The 15,501-nt window shown below is 33.4% G+C and overlaps 2 protein-coding genes across 2 annotated transcripts; both read left to right on the top strand.

The window, feature by feature from the left end:
- The first annotated feature begins 517 nt into the window (after nt 1-517).
- LOC132166491 (ethylene-responsive transcription factor WIN1-like) lies at nt 518-1,610 on the top strand. The gene is made up of 2 exons (XM_059577312.1): nt 518-669; nt 756-1,610. Exons 1-2 carry the CDS (start codon nt 590-592, stop codon nt 1,285-1,287), a joined length of 612 nt encoding a protein of 203 aa, XP_059433295.1. The 5' UTR covers nt 518-589; the 3' UTR covers nt 1,288-1,610.
- Nucleotides 1,611-14,054: 12,444 nt separating this feature from the next.
- On the top strand, nt 14,055-15,277 carry LOC132166328 (ethylene-responsive transcription factor WIN1). The gene is made up of 2 exons (XM_059577131.2): nt 14,055-14,265; nt 14,356-15,277. The coding sequence occupies exons 1-2, from the start codon at nt 14,186-14,188 to the stop codon at nt 14,885-14,887; spliced, it is 612 nt and encodes a 203-aa protein (XP_059433114.1). The 5' UTR covers nt 14,055-14,185; the 3' UTR covers nt 14,888-15,277.
- The last annotated feature ends 224 nt before the right edge of the window (nt 15,278-15,501 follow it).

Raw genomic sequence — 15,501 nt, 5'->3', positions numbered from 1 at the left:
ACTTCACCCTTAGCCACATCTCGCTATCATTTCAATTTTCGATCGCCTCTGACCCCTTGCCAACAAAAACCAAAAAAAAAATATTGTATTTACGTGTTGGGTTCAAATTGTGTTGAAACGTACGTGAAGATAAGATTATTTAAATTAGCTCCAACTCAACACGTCTAAACTAATAGGTCAGACCCTTCAACCCATTAATTTCAAATAAAAAATTGTAACCCTAAATATTTGGTGGGGAATTAAGGTTTAAGCCTCTTAAACCCTACCAGCTAATTACTTATATGTAAGTCGTTTTCGTTCACGACTCAAAACGTGCAGGTCAAGAACATCCATTTATTGGGGAGAAGTTCTCTCTCTCTCTCTCTCTCTCTCTCTCTCTCTATATATATATATATATATATATATATATATATATATATATATATCGGGGAGGTCTGTAGCTATATAATGGAAGGGTTTAGGTAGCAATGTTTATTACAAGCAATACAGTTCGCCGACACTGTACGTTCACCTTCACTCCACACTTCTATATCTTCCTTTTCCGTTCCCTCTGTACTTCACACTCTCTCTCTCTCTCTCTCCCATCAACATGGTGCATTCAAAGAAGTTCAGAGGCGTTAGGCAGCGTCATTGGGGCTCCTGGGTCTCCGAAATACGCCACCCTTTGCTGTAATCTTGCCCCCACCAACTTCTCCTTTCTTTTTTCCTTCGACGAAGCAATTTTATTCTATTTTTTGACATTTTTTTGAACACAGGAAGAGAAGGATATGGCTAGGCACATTTGAGACAGCCGAAGAGGCAGCTCGAGCATACGACCAAGCCGCCATTTTGATGAGCGGCCGCAACGCCAAAACCAACTTCCCGATAACTCAAACGCCGGCCGGGGAGCCGATGAGGAGCGAGGATCCGCTGCCGTCGCCACCCAAGGATTTGTCGGAAATCCTGCATGCAAAGCTTCGGAAATGTAGCAAGGCGCCATCGCCGTCCATGACTTGTCTTAGGCTCGACACTGAGAGCTCTCATATCGGCGTGTGGCAGAAACGTGCCGGTCAACGCTCTGGCTCGAGTTGGATCATGACCGTTCAGCTGGGGACTAAGAATGCCGCCGTGGACGGTGCTGATCAAAACAGTTCGTTGCCTTTGTCTTCCGACTCCCTGCCCGCGTTTACCGGGCCGGAACTCCGAGCAGAGATGGATGAAGAGGAGAGAATTGCCCTGCAAATGATAGAGGAGCTTCTCAACGGGAATTGTCCTAGCCCTTCAGGAGAGGAAAGCTTTTACCTCTAACCTCATTATCTCATGCTATATTTATTCATATAATTAAAGTTGTATACGTATAGAAAAGTCTTGTGTTTGTATAGAGCTTTCTGTCTTGCTATAATTCTATTCAACGTTAATTTAACAATGCTGACATGACGATCAGAAATGACATGTCAGCATTGTTAGATGAACGTTGAACGTTGGACGAAATTATAGTATTTACCGTTTCTCTCTTTCTTTATTACATAAGTGTATATGTGCACAGAGAGAAAGAGATGATGATAAGTAAATGGGTTTTGTACGTAGCAAAACCAATATGATACCAAAACCAAACCAATTAATGTAGGAGGTTTGAGCAAATATAGTATGTGTGACCATAATTAAAATACAATTGTGTTTGTTTAGTACCAATATCCTTTTTGTGGATTAGGCTTCATATTGTTCTGACCAATGTATCAATTTTTTTTTCACCCATATATATATATATTCTCTTTCATGTGCATTTGGCATTCTTGATATATGTAATATGTAATATGGATTTTAACGAAGTATATTTTACGAGTAATTTTAAGTCTTTATTGAATTTTTATTGAATTTTGATCAAGTAGTGATTTTAAAAGCCATTTCATTTTCGAAGAGATATAAAAGTGACACGAGAATAACTTCTAAAATTACTCGTATTTTGCATACGAGACGGTCACAAAAGCATATATATATATATATATATATATATATATATATATAAGCGTGATCTATGAATATGGTCAAAACTTAAGTACACAACAATAATTGATTTACAACATATATTTGTTTTTGGTTATGCCATAATAAATTTCACAAATAAAAGTATTTTGCGGGGTACTAAAGGAAAATGCTAGGAATAGTACTACATTTTTTTTTTTGGAGTCTACAAAGGTTTTTTGAGTACTTAATTAAACAAATTGTAAAACTTTTCTTCTATAATGGAATTTCCCGGGGCTCAATGCCCCTCTAAGTGATTTTTCTTTTAAAAAATTCTTCAAAAATTTTACACTTCGTTAACAAAAATTCATTTAATGCACTTATATTTTGGGTTTTTGTTGATTGATCATTATGTGTGTAATGTGCCTTTCTTATTTTTAATTGGTAAAGTTTGTCATAGAACACCTATTCACCCCCCAAAAGATGAATAGTGATCGATGTTTCATCTATGAAGGACCAATTTAACATATATTTAAAAACAAACGATGAAAAAGAAAAAAAAAAAATTGGAGAGTAGATCTAAGGTGCAATCCTTTATTTTTTTTATTTTTTATTTTTATTTTTTTTTATTTTTTAAATTTTGAAGAAGATGCCTCCTTAAAGCATTCGGTGTAAATGCATGTAAACCAGAATGTGTTAGCTAGCTTTTAGGTAGTCAACTGTTTTTTTCTTCGAAAATATTTGCTAGCTTATTTTAACATTTGTGTAATAACCCAACTTAGGTCCAATCTTTGAATCAATTTGGCCCCATCCTAGCTACCTTGAAAATGCTAGTGAGAGCTATTCATTTTTTTTTCCTATCCTTAGCCACTTAAGGGTAAGTTTGGATTTCATAGAAGTTGATGATAATGATTAGGTAGAAATTGATGCGGAGAGGGGTGAGGATGAAAGTGATGAACGTTATGAGGTAGAAGTTGATGCAGTGGGGGTGATAGAAGCAATGTGGGTGATGGGTCACAAATGGTTGTGTACAACAACTCAAACGTTGATGACACCTCAAATGCAAGCACATCTAGGGGTAAGGAGGTTCACTCATTCTCATCATCATCATCATCTGCCATATGTTATGAGGGTAAGTTGATGCATTTTTTTTCCTAGCTAGTGAGAGCTATTCATTTTTTTTTCCTAGCCTTAGCTTCTTAAGGGTAAGTTTGGAAGGGTAAGTTTAGATTTCATAGAAGCTGATGATAATGATTAGGTAGAAATTGATGCGGAGAGGGGTGAGGATGAAAGTGATGGATGTTATGAGGTAGAAGTTGATGCAGTGGGGATGATAGAAGCAATGTGGTTGATGGGTCACAAATGGTTGTACATGTACAACAACTCAAACGTTGATGACACCTCAAATGCGAGCACATCTAGGGGTAAGGAGGTTCACTCATTCTCATCATCATCATTATCTGCCCTATGATTATCCGAGTGATATATTCGAGTCCCTATGTGGTAGCGATGAAGATGTGTCATCCCTACCTAAATGTGTGACTAGGTATTGCACATTCCAAACAATTGACTTGATTAATCCCAAAGTGGAGAATGGATAGAGATTTCTAGATGTATATACGTTCAAAGAAGCTATTAAACAATATAATGTATCAAGGGGGAAGGATATAGTTTTCAAGAAAAATGATAAGGATAAGGTGTGTATAGTGTGCAAAGATAGTTGTTGTGAGTAAGAGTCTATGGGCATCAAGTGAAGGGCGAAGAGACATTCCAAGTAAGGTCTTTGAAGCTAAAGCATTCATGCTCGAGGTGGTACAAGAATAATATCATAAGTTCTACTTTGATAACTGATAAATTAATGGGTGAGTTTAGAACCCAACCCGGTTTGCCAATAAAAGCCCTCCAAGAAAAGGTGAAAGATAAGTGGAATGTCAATGTAAATGATAGAAAGCTTTTTAAGGCTAGAAGAAACATTACAAAAAACTTTATGATTAGTAACGACACATTAGTAACATGTCAATAGGCCTAACACGTTACTAAATGTTAGTAACGTGTGGCTAGTAACATGTGCGGCGTATTACCAATTTGGGTGTTACTAAATTCCTATTAGTAACGTGTTAGCTTCTGACACGTTACTAAAGTTTAGTAACGTAGTAACATGTCAAAAATGACATTTTACTAAAGTTTAAAAATTTAGTAAAAAATTATTATTATTTTTTTTTCAAATTTATTTCAGTAATTTGGATGAGTAGTGCTCTTAGGCTTGCAAGTTTTGTGTTTTTTCATTAAAAAGAATTTCAATGCCTTTACTATGATTCCAAGCCAAACTCTTGCTGCGTTTTGTAGGTCTCGAATCTCGGCTGCCCATTTTCTCCACGGTCTCTGCCTTACTTCTCTATAGTGTCTTGGGTCAACAATACTCATGTAATTAAGAAAAGAAGCTAAACAAGTTGCAAATAATTAATTAATTTGAAAGAGATAAAAAGATCAAAAAAATCAACCAGAAAAATTAACTATAAAAATCAGAAAAATTACCCATTAGAGTATACGATGTCCATTCCCCAAGTGGATTCAACTTGAAAAATCAAACCAACCCAACCAGAAAATCAGACCCAGAAATATTTCAAACACCCAAACCCAGCAGAAAAATTTCAAACACCCAAACCCAAACCCAACAGAAAAACTTTTCTTCTCTTTTTCATTTTCTTCTTATCTTCTCTTCTCCTTTTCTTTTTCTTCTTCCCATTTAAGAGAAGAGGGAGATTCCATGGGGGTATACTGGGCGTGAGAGCAAAAGAGAGAAAAAGAGCAGAAGAAAGAAGAAAGAAAAAGTGCGATAGGGAGGAAGAAAAAAGAGGGAAGAAGAAAGAAAAAAAAAAAAAAAAAAAAAAAAAAAAAAAAAGGGAAGTAGCTGGCGCAAGTTTCCAATGCCCGTTGGTAACGTGTCAAATTTTGACATGTTACCATTTTGTAACGTGTCAAATTTGACACGTTACTAAAGTTTTCGATTTTTTTTTTTTTTCTTCAGTTTTTGAATTAGTAATGTGTCAAATTTGACACGTTACCATTTAGTAACGTGTCAACTTTGACACATTACTAAACTTTTCGAATTTTTATTTATTTATTTATTTTTCAGTTTTCGATCTAGTAACGTGTCAAATTTGACATGATACCATTTAGTAACGTGTCAAATTTGACATGATACCATTTAGTAACGTGTCAAATTTGACATGTTACTAAAGTTTTCAATTTTTCTTTTATTTTTTTTTTCTTTCAGTTTTAAAATTAATAACGTGTTAAATTTGACACGTTATCATTTAGTAACGTGCCAACTTTGACACGTTACTAAAGTTTTCGAATTTTTTATTTTTTAATTTAATTTTATTTTTTTTCCTGTTTTCGAGTTAGTAACGTGTCAAATTACACGTTACCATGTAGTAACGTGGGTAAAGTGACACGTTACTAAATGATAACGTGGCGAAAAATAATGAACAGTACACACGTTACTAATACTACATTTTTTTGCCTTTAAAGGCAGAGTCAAAAATATTTGGGAAGTTAGATGAACAATCCTATCGATTGTGGGACAATGCTGCAACTATTAGGAAAACACATGTTGGTAGCTGTGTACTGTTGAGGGTTGAAAGACCAATCTCCCTAGCAACCATGAAAGAAGCGTTCAAAGCAGGTTGTAGGCATGTAATTGGGGTGGATGCTTGTTTCCTCAAGGGCCCTCATAAGGGACAACTCATGAGCGCAGATAGCAAGGATGCCAATAACAACGAGCTAGGATAACAAAGTTTCATCACTTTCATAATAGAGTGACATACCATTTTTTAATCCCTTTAAAGTTGGTGTGGCTTTTGAAATTATCATTGGATTTGAGATGAACCACTATTGAATTTTGATCCAACGATGGCTTTAAAAGCCACATCAACTTTAAAATGATAAGAAGATGATATAGCATTTTACTCCTCGCAATAAAATGATAAATTCACGACTAATGCATCATTTTAAGCGCAATCATTAATCAAGCAGCTTTCAGCGTTCTGTTACAATCCTCTGATGAATAGGACTAAAACGTTCCCGGTAGGGGTGTCAAGGCGGTTAGTAAATTTCACTAACCGCTAACCGCCGGTTAGCGGTTGGCGGTTAACCACCAGTTAGCGGTTAGTGAAATAGATAACCACCCGCTAACCGCTTTTTCAAAATTAGGCTTTTTTTGGAGCCTTTGTGGGCCCTTTTGGGCTTCTTTTTTTGGGCTTTTTGGGCCTTTTTTTACCCTCATTTTTTTATTTTATTTTTTATTTTTAGTGTCTTCTTGGGCCCAATTGCTATCAAAAAGAGCCCAAATTGAAAAATCAAAAATATTTGACCCAAAATTTACATTTACTTGTACTTTAAAAAAATTTCCTTAAATATTAAATCAAAAATATTTGACCCAAAATTTACATTTAATTGAGGTGATTTTCGTGAGATTTAGGGTTGGGAAGAAATAGATGAATATATAGAAGTGCAAAACGACGTAGTTTTACCTTATATATATATATATTTTAAAAAAAGGTTCAAGGGTAAAACTATTAACTATATATCAATGATTCAATTTTTAAAAAATTGTTACAAATGGTTCAAAAAATTCAAAATTGTTTAAAAAATGGTTAATTTTCCTTTTTTTTTTCTTCTTTTTTCAAAAATAGGTTAAATTTCTTTTTTCTAAAAAATGTTCAAAAAATACATTAATACTTCAATTGTGATTATAAGTAACACATTGTTGAATCTAATGTCAATTACTTAATTTGATATTATATAATCATATAATCTCATTAAATTATATCATATGATTAATTATTTAAATTATTATCATATTTACTTATAATCTTTTTTCTTTGAATTGAACTTAATATCTAATGGTAAATGGTAATGTTCAAACTCCTAAATCCTAAATTCCTAAAGTATCTAATAATGCTTTCATTAAATTGTAGTTATAAGTAATATATTGTTTAATTCAATTGAATCAATTGTGATAATCATTGTATATGAATCATATGATTAACTTGTAGACTTATGACTTATGAGTTATGTCATATTATATATGTATTATTTATTATTATATAATCATATGATTTAATGATCAAGTCATCATGCGATATAATCATATCAATTATAGTGATAATATATAGATTACTAAAATTATAATGATAATACATTAATACTTAAATTATGTTTATAAGTAACACATTAGTCATTGTTTAATCCAATGTCAATTACTTAATTTGATATTATACGAATCATATCATCATTGTACATTAATAATATGATTCACTTGAACTCTTGAATAAAGTATTTGAATTGTCATTGAATCATATGATTAAGTATTGATATTATACATTTATATTATTCATATGCATATGTAGACTTATATAGACTTATAACATATATAGACTTATAAGTTTATAACATACATTGGAAATAAGTCTCTAGATATTTAATTGTTGTATTAGTATGAATTGGTATACTTATGAGTTATGTCATACTATATATGTATAATTTGTTATTATATAATCAAATGATTTAATGATCAATTGATCAAGTGATATAATCATATAAATTATAGTGATAATATACTAATACTCAAATTGTGATTTAATTATTTTTTAAAAAAATTGTGATTTAATGATCAAGTGATTATATGATATAATCATGTAAATTATAGTGATAATATATTAATACTCAAATTGTGATTTAATTATTTTTTAAAAAAAATTGTGATTTAATGATCAAGTGATTATGTTATATGTATACATATTTTTATAATTATAATTATAAAAATATATTATATAAAAAGGCAGTTAGCGGTTACTACGGTTAGCGGTTAGCGCATTGACACCCCTAGTTCCCGGAAGATTACATTACGAACATGATATTTTGGCTCCTAATATGTTCTTGTCCTAATTGTATGGTCATTTTTTTTTTAATGGAATTTTTAATCTGAAAATTTTGTAGTACTATTTGGTTTGATGGGTCTACATAATAATGTTGACAGCATAGCATAATAACTTTAATAAACCATTCACAAAAAGCTTTTTACTGGCATGATTATTCTTTGATTTCCATCCTCCCAAGCCACACTTCATCAATATGTGTGTTTCTACTGTGTGTCGATTTTGCCTTGTTATCCTAGCTCCTTTGTGTTGTTTTCAATGTGCAGTAAAGGTTGCTTTAAATGTGTAATAAAAGCTATTACAGATTCATTACGTGGGAATTTCTTCACCTTGTATTTAATTATTAGAATAAAAGCTACACCCAAGTAAGAATTATAATTTATTCATCTTCACCATAACTTGGTAATTTACTATGAAATGAGAATTTTTGTCAGGCTTAACAATATTGAAAATAATTTCCTACAATTTCAAAAAAAAAAAAAAAAATTGTAGATTTTAAAGCTGTGTGAATTCAGGTTATTCCTTATCTCAAACTATGTGAATTCAGGCTATAATTCTATCTTTCTATTTTTGTAGATGCTACTTAGAAACTTGTTTTTACTGATGTTTTGCAAGGTAAAGCTCATGCAACCTTTTTAGTGGTTCGTTTGGCTGTTTCTATGGGTTTGGGTCCTATCTCGGTTGAAGAGGATGTTCTCCTTGTTATTTTAGCTATTAATAGCCCTACTCTTTTTTTTTTTCTTGGTCTTTTGCTAACTGTATTTATGATATTAGTTTAACTTTTTCTTTCTTTTAAAGTTTGAACACTTTAAAAGTGTCTCGATGTACCAATTTTAGGGCAGATGCTTTAGCTCAATAAGCCGCTTCCAATCGTATTTTTGGAAGTATTCCCACAGGATCTTCCATTTTCTCTTTCATTCGGATCAGAAATGGGAAAGAGCCTCCCCTGTAATCTTTTTCTTTATTCAATTAAAAAATATATATATATATATATATATATAGGGGCTATAATTCTATCTCAAACAGCTTACCTATTAAAAATGAGGCATGTTGCCAATAAAAATTGAGTATATTTCATCATGTTCTTACGTTTTATGTTGTAAAAACTTTTGAGCCAAAAACTGTATTTTGGTTTTCTGAAGAATAAACATCTCTTCAAATGATCAAAAAATGAAGAAAAAACCTTTTGAGAGAAAAATTCTTTTTGTCTGCATTTTCTAAATCATTCACATAATTTAAAAGTCTACAATTTCTTTAAAATTGTAAAAGATCCACATATCTCATGTTATTGCTGATTAGTCTTTGAGATTACCAGATTTTTTCTCTGCTTTGTGCATAAATCTTTGTTACCCAAAAAAATTTTTTTTTAAAAAAAAAACAAAAAAATTATTCTCTGTCCACATGGCATGCATAGTGCAAAATTTTTGTAAAGCAACCATAATGTATAATGTAAAGAGAAATGATTGGTATTAATATTTTACTTATATTTCTTCATATCATTTTTACATGCTGTTATTAATAACAGTATGTATGTTGTAGTTTAATCAACGGTCGAGATTGAATTTCTCAAAATCTCACTTTATTTTCTATCTCCTATTGAAAACTTTTAAAAGTAAGTCAACTTTAAGATTCAATTTTGACCGTTGATTAAACTACAACATACATGTTGTTATTAAAATAGCAGCATGTAAGCCGGATCCATAATTAATTTATTAAATTTATAGAAAAATATTAATAAATTATTGACACCAATCATTTATGTAATCTAAATATGTAACAGGTGTAACACAAAGAGATGTCAACTGCATTTACATAGATAAAAAATAAAAATAAATAATAATAATAATAATAATAAAATAAAAATAAAAATAAAAAACTAGAAAAGCGTCCAAATTCGCTGTGCAGGCAATTAAACAAAGCGGGACGAGCAAAGTGTGGGAAGGAAAATTGAAGGTTTTTCTGTGGCTCTATATTTGGCCACATCGTACGCGTCGAGTCAGGACAAAAAGTTGTTGTTTATGCGTACAACTACGTTAATGCTCTTTAGCGTTTACGTGAGCGTGCTCCATATGGTTATGGGGTTATTCAATCCTCCTCTTTCAAAGCTTTTTATTTATTTGGCTTTTTAACACTTGCTTTACATCAAAATATATATATATACTTATCGGGGTCACATTTTATATTCGCATGTTGTCAGGCATGTATATTGTGTCAAAAAATTGTTAGTTCTTATGTCATATGTAGAAATATAATTATAAAACTTGAATATTTTTAAAAATTCGAGAGGATTCGGATCCATATTTCAGCGTACATGTTTAGGTTTTCAATTGGATAGAGGGTTCAAAATTAATTTTGCATCCTCGATTAGTTGACCGTATCTACTCTCATTATGCTCCTTATTTTGTAGCGCTATGATGATTGTGCGTTGCCGTCCAGAATAGGAGAGAGAAGCATGGACCATAACCATTAAAATAACTTTTCTTTCATTATCTTTGATAATTACCCACCCCCCCCCCCTCCCCCCCCCCCCCCCCGAAGCACACTGTATTTGGCATCAATAGTTGCATCACAATTGATTTTATACCACACATGTGGAGGTCTTGTCCACTTCAAAAATCTTATTTAAAAAATTATGTTTTTAAAATATTAATATTTGTTATGACAAATCGTAATTTTGATTTTAATTTGTGCTTTTTTAAATAAGCACTCTCAAACTTATTTATACAAATAGTATATTTTTTTAAAATTTTAAATTGCAATGTTTTACAATATCTTTTAAAAAATACAAATTATTATTACAAAATTGCAATCTCAAATATACCCGCATAGAATGATGACAAAATGGTTAGTGAGAACACGTGTGTGTCGTCATTTAGTTCCATGTCTTTGGGAACTTGTAGACCCACTCACTATTCAGCCTCATCATGACGTCATCCTTGTGCTTAGGAAACACATGCAGACATAAATACAGGCTTGACATTTAGGGCAGCAAAAATTGATTTTTTCATATTAATTTTTTTTTTAAAAAAAAAAAAAAAAAAAAAAGAGGAGAAAGATGGGGTGGTTGGGCCAAAATGGGGTGGCCGGACCACCCCATTTTTGGCCAAAGGGGTGGCTCCAGCCACCCCCTTGGCTGATCTGGGGTGGTCCGAACCAACCCCTTGGCCACCAAAAAAAAAAAAAAAAAAGGGGATCAGGTGCATTTGGGGGTGGCCGGACCACCCCCAAGGGGCTGGGGGTGGTTTCGGCCACCCCATACGGCTGCACCCGATCCCATTTTTTTTGGTGGCCAAGGGGGTGGCCGAACCACCCCCTTGGCCATGGGGGTGGTTCGACCACCTCCAGATCGGCCAGGGGGGTGGTTCGACCACCCCCAGATCGGCCAGGGGGTGGCTGGAACCACCCCATCTTTCTCCTCATTTTTTCTTTTTCTTTTTTTTTTTTTTTAATATTTTACTTTTTTTTTTTAAAAAAAAAAAATTAATATGAAAGAGTCAATTTTTGTTGCCACCTGTCAGTTGGCACTGTAGCTGGAACAGTGCCATTCCAGCTACAGTGCCGGCCCCGGCTGTTGGCAAACGAGCCCTAGCATCGGACTTGGTAAAGAAAAGAACTGGTATTTGTCATTTTTCGGTCCTTTTATCTCATTTAATTTTTTAAAAAAATCAATGTGAGATTTACAAATTTAATAATTAATTTTTTTAATAAAAAAAATAGACGAAAATTTACTTTATTTTTTTTTAGTGCAGTTTTATGTGAGAATGTGCTTTATAAATAATTGGAGAAACTTCACTAAAGATCCTCAAATTTTTACCCGTTTTGAAATGCCCCCCTGAACTTCAAAATCTCTCAATTTGTACCATTCCGTTAATTTTAGCCGTTAAAAAGTCAAAAAAAGACCAAAATATCCCTGATTTTTGTTTTTTTTTTAAATAAAAAAACGTTTTAGAAGTTGGAATTTTATACAAAAGTCAGGGGTATAAACGTCATGTGACATTTAAAATCTGACGGAGGGGTCCAAATTGAAAGCAATTGAAAGTTCAGAGGACTAAATTGAGAGATTTTGAAGTTCAGGGGGAGTATTTCAAAACGGGTGGAAGTTTGGGGGTCCTTAGTGAAATTTTCCCTAAATAATTTAACAAAAGAAATTTAGATTGATTAATTAGTTATTTTAAAATGGTAGAAAACAAATATGAGTTGTGTTCGTTTTCAATAAGACAACATGGTAAGATGTATCAATATTGGAGTACTCATTGAGTTTGTTTTACGGGAGTAAATTATTATGGTTGTAAGTCTATTTAAAGATTATTGAGAAAAATCACATACCTTTTTTCAAATTATAACCCAATTGATAATGTTTTTCTCCTCCAAACTCTCAATTGAAACAAATGTTTCCCCTAAATGACAAAAATATCCTTAATAAAATAAAGGTGAAACTTCACTAAAGACCCCCGAACTTTTATCCGTTTTGAAATACCCCTCCTAAACTTCAAAATCTCTCAATTTAGTCCCCTGAACTTTCAATTGCTTTCAATTTGGATCCCTCCGTCAATTTTAGCAGTTAAAAATACAAAAAAAAAGACCAAAATATCCCTAATTTTTGTTTTTTTTTTTAAAATAAAAAATCGTTTTGGAAGTTGAAATTTTATACAAAAGTCAGGAGTATAAACGTCATGTAACGTTTAAAATTTGACGGAGGGGTCCAAATTGAGAGCAATTGAAAGTTCAGGGGACTAAATTGAGAGATTTTGAAGTTTATGGGGGGTATTTCAAAATGGGTAAAAGTTCAGGAGTCTTCAGTGAAATTTTCCTTAAAATAAAATAAATGTTTTTTTTTTTTTTTTAAAAAAAAAAGCACTCGATCTGAAGATGTTGCCAGATGGGAATTACTTGCCCCATATTGGCTATTGCTTTCAATGCATTTATCCCCAGAAACATTAAGAAGTTGATATATATTTAAACTTTCATTATCACATTACGAAGTTGATATATATTTAAGCGAAAAAGCAAAGTGAGTAAACCAACCAAAAACATATTTTCCAACCACAATGCATGTGCAGGATTTGTGGTGTCTAGCACCTTGCTTTTTGTCATATGCGTTGTTTTCCTTTTAATAATCTGTCACCTTCCCTTGCAAATCTTAAATACAAAACCAATTAAACCAACGGAATAGTTGAAGGCTCTTAATTGCCCATTTAATGAATTAAAACGACGTCTAGAATTGGGATCACCACAGCTTAAGCTGGACCTCCCTTATAGATCCTCTACGTACGTCATCTCTTAAGTAATACAATACAGTACTCCTTGGACCATTACTTAAATTAAAAATGGTTTTTTTTTTTTGTTGGACCAATGGCCGCCAACAAAAAATAACAAAAAAATGGTTGTATTTGTATGTTGAGTTCAAATTATGTTGAAGTATAAGTATAAGATGATATATAGATAAGTCATAACTTAACATAAAGAGACAACAAAATTAGCATTCTTTTCTCCTGACTATGATAGTGGTCGTGCCAGAGTAACTTCACCCTTAGCTACATCTTGCTATCATTTCAATTTTTCAGTCACTTCTAGCTTCGGCTAACAAAAAACAAAAAAAACAAAAATGTTGTATTTATTATGTGTTGGGTTCAAATCGTATTGAAATATGAATATAAGATTATCTAGATCAGCCCTAATATAACAAAGAGAGGACAAACATTATTTTCTCATAACTATGACAGTGGCCATATTATATTCAACTTCACCCTTAGCCACATCTCGCTATCATTTCAATTTTCGGTCCCCTCTAACTCCTTGCCAACAAAAATTGTTGTATTTACATGTTTGGTTCAAATCGTGTTGAAACGTAAATATAATATTATATAAATCAACTCTAACTTAACACGTTTAATCTAATAGGTCAGACTCTTTAACCCTATCCCATTAATTTCAAATAAAAAATTGTAACCCTAAATATTAATATGTCGGATTAGGGTTTAACCCTCTTAAACCCTACTAGCTAATTACTTATATGCAAGTCGTTTTCGTTCACGACTCAAAACGTGCAGGTCAAGCATACCATTTATTGGGTGGAAGCTCTCTCTCTCTCTCTCTCTCTCTCTCTCTCTCTATATATATATATATATATCGATATCGGGGAGGTCTGTAGCTATATAATGGAAGGGTTTAGGTAGCAATGTTTATTACAAGCAATACGGTTCGCCGACACTGTACGTACACCTTCACTCCACACTTCTATATCTTCCTTCTCTGTTCCCTCTGTACTTCACACATACACTCTCTCTCTCTCTCCCATCAACATGGTGCATTCAAAGAAGTTCAGAGGCGTTAGGCAGCGTCATTGGGGCTCCTGGGTCTCCGAAATACGCCACCCTTTGCTGTAATCTTGCCCCCACCAACTTCTCCTTAATTTCTTTTCTCCTTCGACGAAGCAATTTTATTTTATTTTTTGACTTTTTTTTCGACACAGGAAGAGAAGGATATGGCTAGGCACATTTGAGACAGCCGAAGAGGCAGCTCGAGCGTACGACCAAGCCGCCATTTTGATGAGCGGCCGCAACGCCAAAACCAACTTCCCGATAACTCAAACGCCTGCCGGGGAGCCAATGAGGAGCGAGGATCCGCCGCCGTCGCCGCCAAAGGATTTGTCGGAAATCCTGCATGCAAAGCTTCGGAAATGTAGCAAGGCGCCATCGCCGTCCATGACTTGTCTTAGGCTCGACACCGAGAGCTCTCATATCGGGGTGTGGCAGAAGCGTGCCGGTCAACGCTCTGACTCGAGTTGGATCATGACCGTTCAGCTGGGGAATAAGAATGCCGCCGTGGACGGTGCTGATCAAAACAGTTCATTGCCTTTGTCTTCCGACTCCCGGCCCGCGTTTACCGGGCCAGAACTCCGAGCAGAGATGGATGAAGAGGAGAGAATCGCCCTGCAAATGATAGAGGAGCTTCTCAACGGGAATTGTCCTAGCCCTTCAGGAGAGGAAAGCTTTTACCTCTGACCTCATTATCTCATGCTATATTTATTCATATAATTAAAGTTGTATACGTATAGAAAAGTCTTGTGTTTGTATAGAGCTTTCTGTCTTGCTATAATTCTATTCAATGTTAATCTAACAATGCTGACATGACGATCGGAAATGACATGTCAGCATTGTTAGATGAACGTTGGATGAAATTATAGTATTTACCGTTTCTCTGTTTTCTTTATTATATAAGTGTATATGTGCACAGAGAGAAAGAGATGATGATGAGTAATTGGGGTTTGTACGTAGCAAAACCAATATGATATCAAAACCAAACCAATGTACGAGGTTTGAGCAAATATAGTATGTGTGACCATAATTATAATACAATTGTGTTTGTTTAGTACCAATATCCTTTTTTATGGATTAAGCTTCATATTGTTTATAAATTTGTTTATAATATGGTCGCTGACCAATTTATCAATTTGTTTTTCACCCATATATATATTCTCTTTCACGTGCATTTGGCATTCTTGATATATGTAATATGCAATATGGATTTTCACGAATAAATATATTTGACAAGTAATATTAAAAGTCTTTCTTGTGTTAATCTTGTGTCCTTTCAAGAATGATGTGACTCTTAAAAT

This window comes from Corylus avellana, chromosome 11, assembly GCF_965113065.1.
Source record: "Corylus avellana chromosome 11, dhCorAvel1.hap1.2, whole genome shotgun sequence".
NCBI lineage: Eukaryota > Viridiplantae > Streptophyta > Magnoliopsida > Fagales > Betulaceae > Corylus > Corylus avellana.
Note: the sequence above shows the minus strand (reverse complement) of the source record. Positions and strands in the feature narration are given on the sequence as shown.

What these genes read in the sequence shown, in the direction of transcription:
- LOC132166491 (XM_059577312.1), top strand. Translation starts at nt 590, where the DNA reads ATGGTGCATTCAAAGAAGTTCAGAGGCGTTAGGCAGCGTCATTGGGGC. An exon ending in GAAATACGCCACCCTTTGCT is followed by an intron (nt 670 to 755) that starts GTAATCTTGCCC and finishes TTTTGAACACAG; the next exon opens with GAAGAGAAGGATATGGCTAG.
- LOC132166328 (XM_059577131.2), top strand. Translation starts at nt 14,186, where the DNA reads ATGGTGCATTCAAAGAAGTTCAGAGGCGTTAGGCAGCGTCATTGGGGC. An exon ending in GAAATACGCCACCCTTTGCT is followed by an intron (nt 14,266 to 14,355) that starts GTAATCTTGCCC and finishes TTTTCGACACAG; the next exon opens with GAAGAGAAGGATATGGCTAG.